This window comes from Homalodisca vitripennis, chromosome X (genome assembly GCF_021130785.1).
Source record: "Homalodisca vitripennis isolate AUS2020 chromosome X, UT_GWSS_2.1, whole genome shotgun sequence".
Lineage (NCBI taxonomy): Eukaryota > Metazoa > Arthropoda > Insecta > Hemiptera > Cicadellidae > Homalodisca > Homalodisca vitripennis.
This window is the reverse complement of record NC_060215.1, coordinates 59,704,941-59,721,836: the sequence shown is the minus strand read 5'-3', so window position 1 is coordinate 59,721,836 and position 16,896 is coordinate 59,704,941. Positions and strand designations below refer to the sequence as shown.

Sequence of the window (16,896 nt, the reverse complement as noted above, 5' to 3'; positions counted from 1 at the left end):
GCCGAGACATTGGGAACGGGTACCCTTGGGAACCTGTCAGCTGTAGCTTGGCAGGACACCCCTACCGCAGTTCCCTGGGATCCGATGTTACCTCGTTTAACCTAGTTGTGAATTCATGCGCGACTTGAACTCTCACTTTCTACTTTGGTAGAGCAATCTCAAATCAGCCCTCTTCTGCTACACCTTTTCAGAGTGCAGTAGACCAAGCACTCCCCTCAAACAACAGCACAATGCAGTCAGAAGAGGAAAGAATTAGGAATAAGTAGGATGTGTGGTTGAGACAGCGGGAAGTGCAAAGATTGGAGAAGTGTCTGGCACTAGCTAGAAGTGCAAAAGGTCGCCAAACTTTACACGTCAGGATAACATGTACCGCTACAGCAAATGAAAGTAGAAGGGAGATGATATTATCATTACAGACTTTTATTACGTCTTAGTTCTTAAAATAATGCCATCTCCTTATCCTCTGCAAATCTCTATAAAAATAGAGTGGATTACTGTTTATAATATTTTCAGGCGGTCTCCAAACGTTTAAGAACAGCAGAAATTGGTTTAGTAATGCTTTTATCCAGATCAGACTTAGGCTAGAAAAGGTATTTGGTTTCAAAATTTGAGAATTGGGGTTTGTTGGATAAGCATTTTTTAAATGATTAAAATAAGAGTGTGCTAAATACCCAAACACAGTCTGCCACTTTGAGTATTTAAGTCACAATCACTCTACAATATACCTAGAGTGGGCAACATTATTAAAGCCTGCTTGATTTTTCAAGGCCATCATCGTTTCATACATTACCTGAACTATTTGAATTACAGTTTAATTAAAATATGTTTAAAAATTATTTTAGTAGAAATTATTTTACATGAAAACTTTCACATAATTGTTTAATCTTTTTATAAGGATCCCATATACAACTTATTTTTTTACTTTTGCTCTTTATCAAAACTTATCTATCTAAAAACAAATACTAAACTTCAAACTAACGCCACATACTAAGTTTTATTCACCATGAATCTTACCAATTTTCTAACAAAAGCAGTGTTTTTCTTCAGACTGGAATCAAGTTTAGCTATTGCATTGTCATCAGGTCTTTGAGGAGCATGGTTCCGTTCCCGTAACTTGAGCTTTGATTTTGCTCGTTGTTCAACATCACTGATATAAGACAGAAGAACAGCCTGTAAATACAATATATATACGAAATCAATTATATATCCTTTTATAACACTAAACATGTTTAATAGTCACTTATTATTTAACATACTCTCTCTAATGTATTCCAAACTTGACATTTTTAAAGTTTTATCATTGAAATTTCAATATTATACAAAAAACCACAAGAGAGTTCAGTTGAGGGAGGAGCCTATTTTGCCCGTAACCTTAGAGCGGCCAACGAGAGCTGAGCGACGTTGCCAAACTTGTTCCCCGCTGTAACCACAAGCCGCGCGAGTCCAGCATTCTTAAAATACTTAACCGTTACGCTCGAAAGAAATGTTAGAGCTGTCTTGAATTAATTAACTACGTATTACAAAATGTAATTTTACGGTCATTTTAAAAAAAAGTACATCTCTGTAGCTTATTTCCATGTTGAGTTAAATGGATTGAAATAAATAATTATTGTATTATATTACTCATATACAAAGATCGTAGGATTAAAATCTTTAGCCGAAATATAAATTAAAAAGAAAACATAAAAATACCGCAAAAACGTTAATTTCCCGTATTTAACAGTTAGATAATGCCATTATCATTGATATATATAATAAGGCATTACATGTTTGCATAGTACTCGTATAATCATGTTATGTTAAATGGATTTTCAATTTGGTAAGAAAGTTATCAAATACATCTGAAATATATGTTCTTTTCCATTAATATACTTATTCAGTACATAACGATGGGAATTGTTGCCGCAACGGTTTTGTTACGCACTTCGGTTCTCATAAATTTATAACCATTTGAAAGCATTTTTCCTACCTGGCTACTAATAGTCTTGAATCTGTGTTATGTAAAATTGTTTTTTTTACAAGTGGGTGATTTAAATATTTAAACTGGTCATAGTTGAAAAATCATACAGCACAAGTATTTTTATAATATGAATGCACTTTCTTATAAAATTCTAAAGTAACGGTTTTCTATAACATCCAATGAAATTTGAACACAGTACATAATAGATGATTCAGAAGAGTGAAAATGTGGAGGAAACGGGTGAAATACCTGTAAACAAAAGCCGCACCAGCCAGCAGTGGTGGTAATACCAGACGGATGAGTCATACTGTTTCCGAGAAACAGCCCCTTCCTCCTTCCTGTCTCTGACCTGTCAGTCAGTGCCTATGTCGCTTCATCAGTGGCGGTTGAAAATACTGCATTCTCTTCAATTCCAGTATGCGTATATTATTTTGTGCTGAATTTTACTGTTGATGAACGTTTTCGTGTTTTTAAGTGTAGTTTATTGGTAGCTATTATAAGTGTACCGATTATTTTCTGTGTAGTGTCAATTGTAATATACTTGTTATTGTGATTCCTTATTTGGACAAAATGGAGTGTGATGATGTTTGTTCAAGTGCACAGCCATCCGGAAGTAAGAGTGGTAGCGGAAAAACCCTACGTAGTGGAGAACGACGTATTATTTACAACGTTTACAACTTTTTCAAAAAACTGTCGTTGACAAATTTCCGAGAAACTCTAAACTTTAAGCAAAGTGGTAAACTGTGTGCTGAGGCCTGTGGTGTAAGTGAAAGAACCGTTAACAAGATAAGTAAAGAAGCTAAGCTGTCCGAAGAAGATGGACCTTCATCATCAGAAATTAAGTTTTCAACGCCAGGAAAACAAAGAAGTCGAAAATCAAAAATAACAGGCTTTGACGACTTTGAAAAAGATGTTTTAAGACGAACTGTCCTTTCGTACTACGACAGAGGGGAATTTCCCACATCAAAAAGAATCACGCAGGATCTCAAACAAAAACTTGATTACAACGGATCGGTAACTTCAACAAATAGATTATTAAGGCATGTTGGTTTCAGGTATAAGAAAACCAATGATGGTAGAAAGTTTTTATTGGAACGAAATGATATTGTAGCGGCTCGTTTAAAATTTTTGAGAACTATGCAAGAGCTTAGAGAATCTGGTGATTGTAGGCCCATATATTACCTTGATGAAAACCATACTCGAAAATACATATGGCAGGATACGACTGAGTCTGGTGGACTAAAGGTTCCTCTCGGCAAAGGTAGAAGATTAATAATTTGTCATGTCGGTTCGGCAAAAGATGGGTTTTTGCAAGAATGTAAGTGGGTTTTTCGGTCTAAGACATCATCCAGTTCGGACTATCACGATGAAATGAACGCTGAATCATTTAGAAAATGGTTTAAAAAATTGCTATGCATTTTGGAAGAAGGCTCGATCATCGTTATGGATAATGCTCCATACCACTCAGTACTCGCCGAGAAAATTCCAAATTCATCGTGGAGAAAGGAAGAGATTCAAAATTGGCTGGCTCGAAAAAACATACAATACTGTACGGAAGAAACGAGACCAGAACTTATAATGAGGGTTCTCCCATATAAAACCCAACAAAAAACTTATGAACTCGACGTATTAGCCAATGAAATGGGACATACAGTTGTCAGGCTCCCTCCTTATCACTGCCAGTACAATCCCATTGAAATGGTATGGGCTCAAGTGAAGGGAGAGGTAGCACGTAATAATAAGACATTTAAAATAACCGACGTTGAGAAACTTGTTCATGATGCTCTGGACAAAGTGACTAAAGAAGACTGGCAATCAAGAGTTCAGCACGCAGAAGCCTTGCAGCAAGCTGATTTTGAAAAGGAATGTAGGTAACAAGTGTTGTAGATCAAATAATTATAAACTTAGCAGACAATTCTGACACGAGTAGCAGTGAGGCAGAAAGTGAAAATGAAGAAGACTCCGAGGTTTTGGCTACGATATTGCCGCCGAGAGCGAATAAATAATATACAAGTGCAAAGGTAAGAATATTATTAAGTCAATCATGCTTTTTAACGTATTTCATTTTAAAATAGTAGGCCTAAAAGTTATTTAGTGGAAAATTTGATTATTTCATAATTTAAAAATATAATTGTTCGATAATTTAAAAATTGTTTATCTTGTTATATTGTTTTGATTATTTTTAATCAAGCAACACGTCATGCAGTGTCCAATATAAGCAACATGTATATTAATTTTGTGTGTGTTTAGTAATCGTTTAAAATCACTGAAAAGTTGTATCGTATGGAAATAAGCAAGTACTTTACTCTGACTAACTGACGGGACGATTTGTTTGTTTTAATCGATAGTTAGTTTTCAATAACATTAATAAACTATACAAGTAATTTAAATATAATATAGCAAACTGTCAACGCATTTTAAATATTGTTTTTCAATTATACTGATAAGTTTTAAATGTTCAGTGTCAGTGTTAGTTGTGACAGCGCAGCGGTTTATCAGCCACAATGCGCCAGCCGTGCCGGGCGGCAGCGGCAGTTGTGTGGCAACGTCGCGCAGGCCAGTCCATTCTATTGGTCGCCGCCAACTGCACTCTCTGGTGGTTCCTTGTATAATTCATAATTTTTGTACTATGGGATCTTAAAAATTAATAAATCGCTATACTAGTGGCACGAAGGTCCTCATGCACTACTGCAAACCCTATGTGGAAAATGATTAAAAAGTGTATGTATATTTATTTACTGAAGGGTATCTTAAGAAACAGTTGTGAGAAGTAGTGTTTTAAAACTGTAATACTACCCTTATGAACTACAAGATTGTCAATGTCAAGAAAAAAAAAGGTGGCTTATAGGTAATGGGAATGCTTGTTTGCGCATTCCACACACTAACATCTCCTAATGAGGTACGTCAACAGTTTAATATTTACAGTATATTCAAGGTTTAATTATTTGGCTAAATCCATTGATTTTCAATGAACAACACGCTCTGTCCCCAGGTTTTATTAATCTTGCAGCTTTTTTACTATTAAAAGGATTAAATATTATAATAGTTATTTAATTTATCATTATTAAGTGCAACATCTTGCTATGATCCAGAAAATTTAATAACTGCCATTCGAAATTGAAATACTGGAAATTACATATTATAGAAATGAAAAATCATAAGGTTAAAGTTTATAAAAGAGAGGTTTGAAAACCCAAGAATGAAATTACGGATCATAGAGTTCACTGCTTAACACTATTACAGTAAGAAAATTTATCTTTTTCATGTGCATGTAATTTTGTGGAAGTGATGCAAAACACCAGAAAAACAATTTCTAAAAAAATTATGTATATTACTTCTTACAGTCAAATTATGATGTAAAACTACACAGGCCTCGAGTAAAATTTCTTCTGGTATGTATCTAACATATGTGATGTTGGATCTTACCACAAAAAGCTACATTAACCCTTTTAACTCCGACATCCGATAATATCGGATATAATATGACATACGCTTTTAACTCCGACGTCCGATTAGATCGGATCGACCGGCTCTCGCTTAAACCTCCGGATCCGATTAGGACGGATGTTACTTTTTTTATTTCGCTGGCTTAGTAACAAACCAAAAGCCAAAATATTCAGGGCTATGACGTTCTACGTGAATTGACGAGAAAAATTGTGTATAGTTACTTACTCTATGTCTGATATTCATATCTGTGATCGCGTTTGAAAACAGCTGTCAGTCTGCTTTCTGTTTCCAACGTTACCACTACGTGTTATCAATCTGTAGTGTTTGTAAACAAAATGTACGGCTTTGTTGATCGTGATTGTGTTTAATGTTTCCATTGAAAATGAGTAAACAAAAACAGGCAATCTCACCTGCTAGTGAGAATACTTTAAATAAACAATTGAATTGAATCTGGTCTCGATGTTAGAGACGACGATTTGAGTGACAGTTTTCTGGAACATATTAGTGAATCTGAAAGTGAGAGTGAATTAGGCGAAGGATTTCTGGATGACACTGATGAGGATCCTGACTTCATCCCAGGAACTGAAGATGAAGATGAGGATGATGAGAATGGCATCGTAAGTCGAAATTCTTTGATATCAGGAGACAGGCCTAGACCAAACAACCTAGAACTTAACCTAGACAGTCTTGATCCAGGGCCAAGTACTGACAATGTGAGCCCTATTCATAGGCCTAGAGGTAGGCCTACAGCTTTGCCTGGAACTTCTCAAGCTCATCAGGGTAGGCCTATTGCTCCTGAAAAACTTTGGAGTGTTGATGATACCTCGGACTTAGGCTTTGAACACAATTTTTCGTATCACGAAGAACCTGGCCCAAAACATTGCCCTCCTTCTGATGCAAAGCCCATTTCTTATTTTAATTTATTTTTTTCTGTACATATACTGGAATTATTTGTCCAGCAAACAAATTTGTATGCTGATGCGTACTCGAAATAACACCAAAATGAGCTAAAACCAAACTCAAGAGCTCACATGTGGAAGAAAGTAAGTGAAATGAAAGCATTTTTAGCTGTTATTTTCAACATTTGCATTGTGAGAAAACCGACTATTCAAAGCTATTGGGCAACTGCCGGCTCACTGATTACACCATGGTTTGGCCAAATGTTTAGTTGTAGCCGTTTTGAGAGCCTTTTGCAATTCTTTCATGTTGTGGACAATTGCACCCTAAAAAAGCCAGGAAAGGCTGGCTATGACGCTTGTGGGAAATTTCTCCCAGTTATGGAACACTCCAACAGAGTTTTCAGAACGTATTACACTCCACACAGAGAATTGTCTGTTGACAAGAGCCTGGTAGGAACTAAAAGTCGATCCCAGATCCTTCAGTATCTACCAAATAAGCACCACCATAAGTGGGGAGTTAAAATGTGGATGCTTTGCGATTCTGTTACCAACTAATGCTTGGGGTTTTATTGCTACAGAGGGAACAGGGATAATACAAAACTAGACACTGGCTTGGCCTTCAATGTTGTAAAAAAACTTTTATCTTTAGGCCCTTACTTGAACAAAGGCTACCACGTTTTTTTGACAATTATTTTTTGAGCATCACCTTAGCTGATTATCTGTACTCGGAAAAAAACCCATATCACTGGAACAATGCGAAAAAATAGAAAAGGCATCCCACCATAATATAAAGAAAAATTTCAAGTAGGGCAAAAAGTTTATATGAGGAGTGATAGTTTGCTTTTTTTAGGTCATAGAGAAAAAAAAAAATCGCAAAAACAGCCTGTTCTCCTTCTTTCGACAAAATCTAAAGCTGAGTCTGTTCAAGTTACAAAACGTAGGAGCAATGTTGAAACTATAAAATCAAAGCCTGAGATGATTCACTCGTACAATCAGTACATGGGAGGAATCGATACATCCAACCAAATGCTGTATTGTTACTTGGATGAGCGCCGAACTGTTCGTTACTGGAAAAAAGTTGAAACTATAAAATCAAAGCCTGAGATGATTCACTCGTACAATCAGTACATGGGAGGAATCGATACATCCAACCAAATGCTACTTGGATGAGCGCCGAACTGTTCGTTACTGGAAAAAAGTTGTACTAAATATATTTTCTAGAATGGTTTTGAATGCATACATTCTTTATAAGGCAATCTGTACTGGTAGGCAGTTGACTAGGCTTCAATTTACAACTGGTATTATTGGGGAATTAGCTCAGGAATGGTTACAGTAGAAAAGTGCTACCAACATGGCACATGGTGATGGCCATGACATGAATGTAGGTTGCGGCAATAAGTTTTGTGTGGAACCCTTGCCTGGTAAAAAAGAAAGGGAATGTGTAGTGTGCAGTCCTGTAAGCATTTGTTGAAGGGGGGAAAAGAAGAAGGTCTAGGACTGCTTGTGTGAAGTGCAAGAGAGGCCTGCACGGGGCATGCTTGTCAAATCACTTGTGTTAGAACTTATAAAGTGTACCGAGATTACGTATGTAAATATTTTTAAATATTATAAGCCTAAGAATAAAAACAGTATAATCATCTATTTATGTTTGTTCAGTGTTATTTGTAACAAGAAAAAGTGTGTAAAGTGTTAGCTACTACATAGCCTCAGCAAAGCTATCAGCTTCTGGAATTTGACTAAAACCTGCGCAAAATTCTAAAATCCTAACTTATCCTAATTTGGCTGTAACTTCAATACCGTTCAAGGTAGGACATTAAAATTTTTGTTGCATGTTTAGAAATTGTAGTTATTTTAAACAAAAATTAGTTTAAGTTGCTAAGTTTTAAAAAATATTATTTTTGGCAAAAAAAAACTAATAAAAAAATTAATTTATAACTTTTTTTTGTTCTAAGAGAAAAAAAATATTGTAATAAAACAAATAGCTTATATATATGTTTTATCTTGTTACTATACGTCAAGTAGAGCAAAACAAAACAAAAATCCAGTGTCTACTACAATAAATAAAAAAGTTACAGAATTAAATGTGCAAACATGTAAAAAACAAAAATATTAACCGGTTTCACCAGTATGTAACATAACAAAATTACGGAGCCAAAAGGGTTAATTACAAAAATTAACAAAACCAAAGAATATCAACAAATATAATTCTAATTTATACTAATTGAGATTAACTATTGATTAAATACTATTTCATTTTTTATTAAATTAACTGAAGTTTGGAAATTTTCCATACTATGGTAAAAATTAATAAATTCTTTTCTCAGTCTCAAGGATTTTTAGTATAATTTGACACTATTGCTATTGCTTAGTTTATCAAATAAAACTTGTAATTTTTCATTACCTTCTCATTTTCATCAGCTTGTTCTTTTTTAATGCTGTCTGGATATTCTTTGTAGTCAACACATGAACTATCAGTTGATTGCTCCGAAGTAGCATTTTCTTTAGCAGTATTTTTATAATTTGAAAACAATGTAAGCTCTGTATTTTCATCTTTTGTTTTCTGGTCATTAAAAGGAATTTTGTCAATTTCTTCGGCTATATCAAAGTGTTGCAATGCTGATTGTTCTTTTACACTTATTTCTTCAATATAATCACTGTTATTGATAATTACTTTTGACAGAGACAATTCATCTGCACTCTGTTTTATGTAGTCTTCATCTTCATCATTCTGGATTGTATTACATATATTGTTTATCATTTCCTCTTCAACAATATTTGAATTTTCCTCCTCATTCTCCATCATCACCTATAAACAAAATCAGATCATATTTAATTGAGAAATTTTCACAATTATAATGAGTACATTTAAATTCACTATATTCTGTAAAAGTCAAAACTACAAATAATTTTTATTCAAAATTCATGGTCTATAGCCCCGGAACTGTATAAATAACTAATATACCATACTACACCTAGTCAACAGTTTCAAAATGTTATAAATGACCACAACATGTTTCAGAACTATCATTCCATCAAGTGGTAAAAAAATACTCTACATGGGGTTGTCAAAGTTTAAAAATATTTTGTAAGCCTGGTTGTGACCATGTATACGCAGTAGTCCTACTGTCGCATCTTAATATTTGTATGTCGCATGTCCTTATTTATTGTGTTGTTGTATTTGTTATTATCTCATACAAATGAGTACAAAAGGATTAAAATACCTAATACTTTCTGATAGTCAGGCTGCACTGAAGGCACTTGATATCTGTTTGTTTGATTTGAAAGCGGTCTGGGAATGTAAGAATGCTTTAGCAGAGCTGGCAATGAATAACAGAGTAACATTCGGTTGGGTACCGGGTCATGAAGGCATTGTTGTGTCAAACAAACATTTTCAACTTTTTCTTTTAATTTAATTTTGTACTAGTTTATCATAAGTATCTAATTTTGGAATTATTTTGTACTGTACCTAATTTATATCATTTTAAGTAACTTTTGTACTGTTTCTACGACATCTGTCACTGAGCCAAAATTGTATTTACTGTATGTGCAATTGATATTTTATGTGTTACCTTCACACAATATTTTATACTTTCATGAGATATTAAAAGGTGCTATTGTGTGTTCTAGTCCAAAAACGTGATTTTAGCTGTGCACCCATTTCCCTACAAAAACCCAAACAGACGTTTTTTACAGTGATGTTCGATTATCCGAAAAAATCTGGTAATCAAACATTACTGATTGTTTTGTATAGTCAATGCTCTACTGTGTATTATATTACCACACTTATTCTTAGGCCGCACTTATTTTCGGAGATATAACTATTTTACATGTCAAATACTTCAAGAACCTACAGATGGGCCATACCTCAAAAACATGAGCTGATTTTGATGAAACTTTCTGAACACAATAAATACATGGTCTATTATACTACAATACAACCCTCATTCTTAGGCCGCACCTATTTTCAGAGATATAACTATTTTACATGTCAAATACTTCAAGAACCTACAGATGGGCCATACCTCAAAAACATGAGCTGATTTTGATGAAACTTTCTGAACACAATAAATACATGGTCTATTATACTACAATACAACCCTCATTCTTAGGCCGCACCTATTTTCAGAGATATAACTATTTTACATGTCAAATACTTCAAGAACCTATAGATGGGGCCATACCTCAAAAACATGAGCCGATTTTGATGAAACTTTCTGTACACATTCCATACAAAGTCTCATTATGCTACAATATAACCCTCATGATTAGGCCAGACTTATTTTCAGAGATATAATGATTTTACATGTCAACTACTAAAGGAACTTATATTGACCATACCTCAAAAATGTAAGAGCCGATTTTGATAAAATATACTATATACACATTCAATACATGGTCTTATACTACAATATAACCCTCATTCTTAGGCCGCACCTATTTTCAGAGATATAACTATTTGACATGTCAAATACTTCAAGAACCTACAGATGCACCATACCTAAAAATCATGTGCCGATTTTGATGAAACTTTAGGTACACATTCAATACACTGTCTATTATATAATATTACTACCCTCATTCTTAGGCCAAACCTATTTTTGGAGATATAATGATTTTACATGTCAACTACTGGAAGAATCTATAGATGGCCGTACCTCAAAAATGTACAAGCCGATTTCGATAAAACTTTTTTACGATTTTACATATAAAATACTGAGGTATTTATTTACAATACCGTGACCATGAAAAATGGACTTTTTTTCATGGGTTGGGCATTTATAGCCAAGTATTATTATCACAGGTGCATATAAACTGGGGGGAAAGTATATCATTGTATTATATTGATGCCTTTCGGGCATTATTGCATTAAAGATGGAAAATAACCGACAGAATTTTGTCGAACAACACTTAGAGGGTTAAGGATCAGGGGCATCACGTGATCTGGGATTCGACTTTTGCAAGCTCGAGTTAATTTTTTTTCTAAAAGAGCAAGCAGTGCGCAGCACTGCGCAGCGGGCAGGCATCGTTGACAGGATTAACGTCATCATTTCAGTAAAATTGCCAGAGGTACTGTCAAAAACAGAGTTTTCAGAGGATTTCAAAAAATCGTAACTCCTTTGATTTTCGTTGCCGACGAATTTTTTCTTCACTATTGTTTTCAGGAAAAATTGTAGTTTTCAGGGAAAAAAAATGAACATACCTTTCCATGGTCACGTTATTGTAAATTGATACCAATACTGAAAATACAAATTTAGCTTTCAGCACACATAAGGACTGGACTTTAGGTTCCAGGAATCACATCTGTGACAGGGTCAGATTTCAGACACAGCATTAGGCAGAAGATCAAATGGAGCTAACTCAACATTCACGTAGGCCTATATAGGCTAATAACAAATTGGATCCTTACAGCTAATGTGGCTAAAGTAAATAACAACCACAAATTGCTACCTAAACCACTAAAAATCATTGAGAAATTTGTTGGTATCTTTGGATATTTATGGTTCCTAGGTTATGATCTGAATTTCGTACTCATGGGCTATCTACCAACAGGATGCCACATTTTAATTTCCTGAGGAAAGGATTATAAGAATTGATAATGGGTTAGTAAACACCTGAGATAATATTGTACCACTGAGTAAATCTTTAGGATTACAAAAATATTATGCTCGTAAAGAATAAGAATAAAATAATCATACCTCCTATTGATGAACAGTTAGGCTAAATCAATATGAGATAACAAAATATTGAAATTCAAAACACTTGGGCACATCAACCGCATCAGTCAACAACCGTCTCACTTCTAACATAACAACAAAAAAACCTGTAAACTTATACTTCCGGTTTACTGAAACTTAATATGAACTTGTTAACACTCTTCTAAAGTATTTACATCCCATCTTTCCGCAACCCACACTATCATTAGATAATAATGTTATAAGAAAATATGCAAGTGGAACGCACTTTTTTGTGGAATGGACTTGGCAGTTTTGAGAATATTAAAAATGTCAAATTGATCACTGTTATAAAAACAAAAAATCGGCTATTTTTCTATGCTTCAGATGAATACTTCTGCCGTTGGAATCAAATAATCATTCTTGCAGAATTACAGTTTGTTGTTATATATCTTAATAAAAACCATCACTAACCAGCTAATATTCCAGCTACTTCTTTACTCAATAGTCAATAATTAATAACCAGGCTATTTAATAAGGACTGGACATATGAGCAGAAGGACTACAGCTCAGGGAGGCAGTGCCGCATTTCCCTATAGGCCCACTAGGCCCAGGCCTAGGGCGCAAAATTTTAGGGGGCGCATAAATTTTAAAGTACACAAAAGAAAAAAGTTGCGGCGGCGGGTGGTGTTGGCGCTCGGCGGGGCGGGTGGCCAAGGTCAACTAGGTCCGGGGTGCGACGTTGACTCATTCATTGGTTTATTGCTTTTATTTATTCAAAACACTCCTATATATATATATATATATATATATATATATATATATATATATATATATATATATATATATATATATATACTATTGTAATTATCTTTCATCAAAATTACGTAATTAAGAAATTTACTGGATTTCTACGTCAGTGTAATCAGAGTCCTCTGGGGGGGGCGGGGCGCTCTTTGGTCTGTAGGCCTAGGGGCGCCGAATTTGTAAATGCGGCCCTGCAGGGAGGTAGATTTTAAGGGTGGCAAATCTTGGGGAAGAATATTCAGAAATATAATAATATATTGACTAATTTTTTAATGGAATAAAAAAAGGTATTGCAACAAAAGTTAAAAAACGTTAGGGCAAAGACTCGTGCTTTACTAGTCTGCTATTTCTAGAATTAAAATATGATCGTGCTACGGTTCGAATTTCTCTTTCTGGTGGCTAATGTTCATAGAACAATATATTTCGCCACGCCACTTATAATCAAAATGACAACATAATTTTCTTTTTCTGCACGCAGGAGAAGTCTGGGCCATATTTCTTTTCTTTTAGTATTTCTCATTCGTAATCTGTTATAATAGTCACAAAGATCCTTTTATGTTCAATTCCTTTTTTATTCTTTTTTCCTTAAAAATATTTATCTACATATTTTAACCTTGCTCTCATTTCTGTACAAAATAACATATTCTTCAACCCATTTCTAGACCTTATTACTGGTCTCTCCATCACATTATTAAACATTCTCTAGATCTCTTCGGCGTGCTCATTCACTGCTAAGACATTTCAATTTAATCTATCGAGAGTTCTTCGACCGGGACCCAATTGAAATTCCTATAGTTCACCTTTTCATGTCCCACGGTCATTTTCACCCCCTATCAGTGCACATAAGACCTCTGTTCCTCACTTTAAACGTCATCCATGTATTATAGCTGAGAGTCTCTTCTCCTACTTCCCAATTTGCCATTCTTCTTGTCACATATCTTGAACTTATTAACACGTGGATATTTCATGCTCCTACACATTTGTATTATGAAATGTTGCCAATCTTATTCTTTTGTTCGCAACTTCCAAGTCCAACTAAAACAGGGTCTTTTCTCTCAGTTCATTATAATATTGATTTTGCGTTGAAATCCCATCCGATAATTATCTCCTTTTTTATTTCCTCGTAGTAATCTCAAACACCTTTCTCAGATGTCCACCAGTTTTTTTGAAAGACTTATACTACAAACGCATTACGCTCTAAGAATGGCTTTTCTTTTTAACACTCTATTAGACTCAGGCTCAATAATAATTTTATTCACATTCTCGTCAGACATCACAACTGCACTACCTATTCTCTCTTTTTATAAAACAAACTTCTGCCACAACCAATGGTGCTACTGTGTCTTACATATGACTTCTGGATTATTACCAAGATTTTCTTGCATATATACCCTTAACATATTCTCCATTAAGATGTTCCCTTGGATAATGTTTATTTGTCCAACTCTACACTCCATAATCAATCTACTCATGGTGCCCCTTTGCCGTTTTCTTATACAGTGACCATTACTTCCACATTGCGGGATGTCATGTATCTCCTCGCATTTGCAATAGACACAGCATGCTTTCCGTTATTTCTCCAATATCTACACTCAAAATCCTCTGCGCATTGGGAACAACAGAACTTCGCCGTATTTCAAATCTTATATCTTAAATAAGCGTGTTACTAAATCTTTTACTCTAAAGATTTCCTATTCTATAAATACCGTTCTTTTACTTCTAAGCCAATTTCTTGCTTTGATTAAACACTCTAGTACTAAATGATGTCTTTTTCCTACATTTGGTCGCCTCGTCGTTCATGATAACTATGTTGCAACTCAAATTCTTTTCTGAAATAATGCTCGGGGATATCACGTACTTACACGTTTTTGGCCAACACCTCTTTCCTAATTTCACCATTCATCATCTCTGTCTGACATCATTATACGGGATTAGCGGTGTTCCTTCTTTTTGTCTGTCCAATATTTATGCGTGGTTTCTACAGAGCGTTATTCTTCAAAATTGTCTGTAATTCTGATAGTATTCTGTGTCAACAAACAATCCATTCTTTATTTTATTCAACCTTTTGGCTTCCTAAATCACTTGGTTTCATTGAATAGTTTAGTTTTTGCTTAAAGTCCTTGCTTTTCTTATTCACCTGCAAAATTATTGCCAGTTCGGGTAGGGACAACATTGGGCATCTTAGTTCTGTTACTTTCGACAACTTTCATCATGCTGTATCCGCGTAGCTAAGGGGCTTCTATTATAATTCTCTACCCTTTGACCTCTTCAAATTCCCTCTTTTTATGCAACGCACTATCTCTACCATAGTGCCCCTCTCTTCAGCTTAGGTCTCCAATCTGGATCTATTTTCTCTAGTCCTTGCGAGCTCTCGCTGGTACTTGTCCATATATCTTTCAAATCTATCTTATCTTATTTTAATTGCTATCTTTATGGTTGTAAATACCTCCTGGTACTCAATTTCCGCTCCCTTTCGTGTCTCACTATAACGGCCATCTCTGCCGCAATTCTGTCCACTTCTATAGCCCTCCAAACTTCATTTAACCTCTTATTTTTCATTATCTTTTATGCCCTTTCCAGTCATATTTAGTTTAAAACAATCCCTCTTTTTTTCTTTAATACCAATTTTACAATAACTAAACAATCCAACTAACCGAAATTCAAACAACTGACTATATCCGACTCGCCTTGAAACTGTTCACAATTTAACTTGTTACCATTCCGATATATTTTCAGCTTGAAAACTGAAAACATCAAACAATCACATACAATTCATATTTAGCAATTGTTTGTTCAATAGGATCCCATCAACAATTTGTAGCTATAGTTTATAATAAGTACCACCCATGCCTTAAATCGGTTCGTGAAAGTGAAGAGGGATCTTTCTTTTTATATATTATATTTTTTTATTGAAAAGTGTTATGAAATGGGAGACAGACATGAAGGTAGGAGATGTAACAGAGGTATTAAAATCGCCAGGCCAATTAATACGCATCTCTAATGACAGATAAAGACGTAGAGAATAGAAGATCCTGGGCTATATTTTATGCTGACTTCTAAGCCAGGTAGATGATACGTCTAGAGTATTCTGAAGGAGACCATTTCCCGATACTGGACAAGCGAAGAATAGATAGCCTACATCAAAGTAAATAAATGAAATGAAAGCAGTCAAGGCTAAGGTCTCACATAGTTTCTAAATACTTAGTTCCTAGAATGAAGGAGCACCTATCGTAAAAGAAAGTGAAAAGACTACAGGAATTAGTCAATTAGTGACCAAGGGATTGGTCAAGGGTCATGAACAAAGTAACCACGAAAATATATACGGGATTATATTTGGAAAGAATAAAATAAGACTTCTTGGAAGAAACATGTCACCAGTAAATGAAAGAAGTGACATAATACAGCTCGAGTAACCCAGTGGTCGCCACACGTAATCTTAAAGAAAGAATGTGTTACTTGTTAAATTCTAAGATCTTTGCGTTGAGCGGGTAAACTTCGCCTGATGGAATTCATCTTATAACTGGTACGTTTTTACCACCTCTCCCACTACCAACCTTTACTTTTACGACTAACAGTGGTTGAGACTTATGGCTAACCTTGATTTATTAAGAACCGACTTGAGCTTATGGTGACGTGTCTCTAATATATTATGACAATATCGCGAACCAGATAAGGTTATGTTTTTGTAAAAACCTTGGTCCTCCAATTATTCATAATTACATCCCTCTTCATCCCAAACATGTTTGCCATAAACTGTGTTTAGCGTTTTGGTGTGATAATTTAACACGAAACCTTATTTAACCATTACTTCAGCATCAACTGAGTATAGTTAAAATAAATTTTATTTGTCACACTTTTGGCTACAGTCCTTTATTTTTTGCTTGATTTATTTCGTATTTTATACGATTTCTCAAAGATAACAGCGTAATTAATAGTTAATTATACGATTGATTGGGACTGATTATTATCTTTTGCTTTGACAATGAACGACAACAATAACAATATTCTAGTATAGCGTGTAAACACAAATTTTAAAAAATCCTAAACTAGAACAATATTCTTAAAAATTAATTTAAAAATTGACGGTTTTTTAATCATACGTCAGGAGATA

At 34.7% G+C, this 16,896-nt stretch overlaps 1 protein-coding gene across 2 annotated transcripts in view; it reads right to left on the bottom strand.

Annotated features, from left to right (window-relative positions):
* LOC124369048 (regulator of nonsense transcripts 2) overlaps positions 1-12,280 on the bottom strand; it is a 129,279-nt gene extending 116,999 nt beyond the window's left edge. Inside the window, exons 1-3 of one of the 2 annotated variants that reach the window (XM_046826744.1) lie at positions 12,003-12,280; positions 8,708-9,112; positions 1,015-1,170 (exon numbers count right to left, since the gene is read on the bottom strand). In XM_046826744.1, coding sequence (XP_046682700.1) covers positions 1,015-1,170; positions 8,708-9,109 — 558 coding nt within the window. In that variant the 5' untranslated portion in view covers positions 9,110-9,112; positions 12,003-12,280. The remainder of the gene's footprint in view (positions 1-1,014; positions 1,171-8,707; positions 9,113-12,002) is intronic. The other variant, XM_046826745.1, reaches the window with a different exon arrangement.
* Between the last annotated feature and the right edge of the window lie 4,616 nt (positions 12,281-16,896).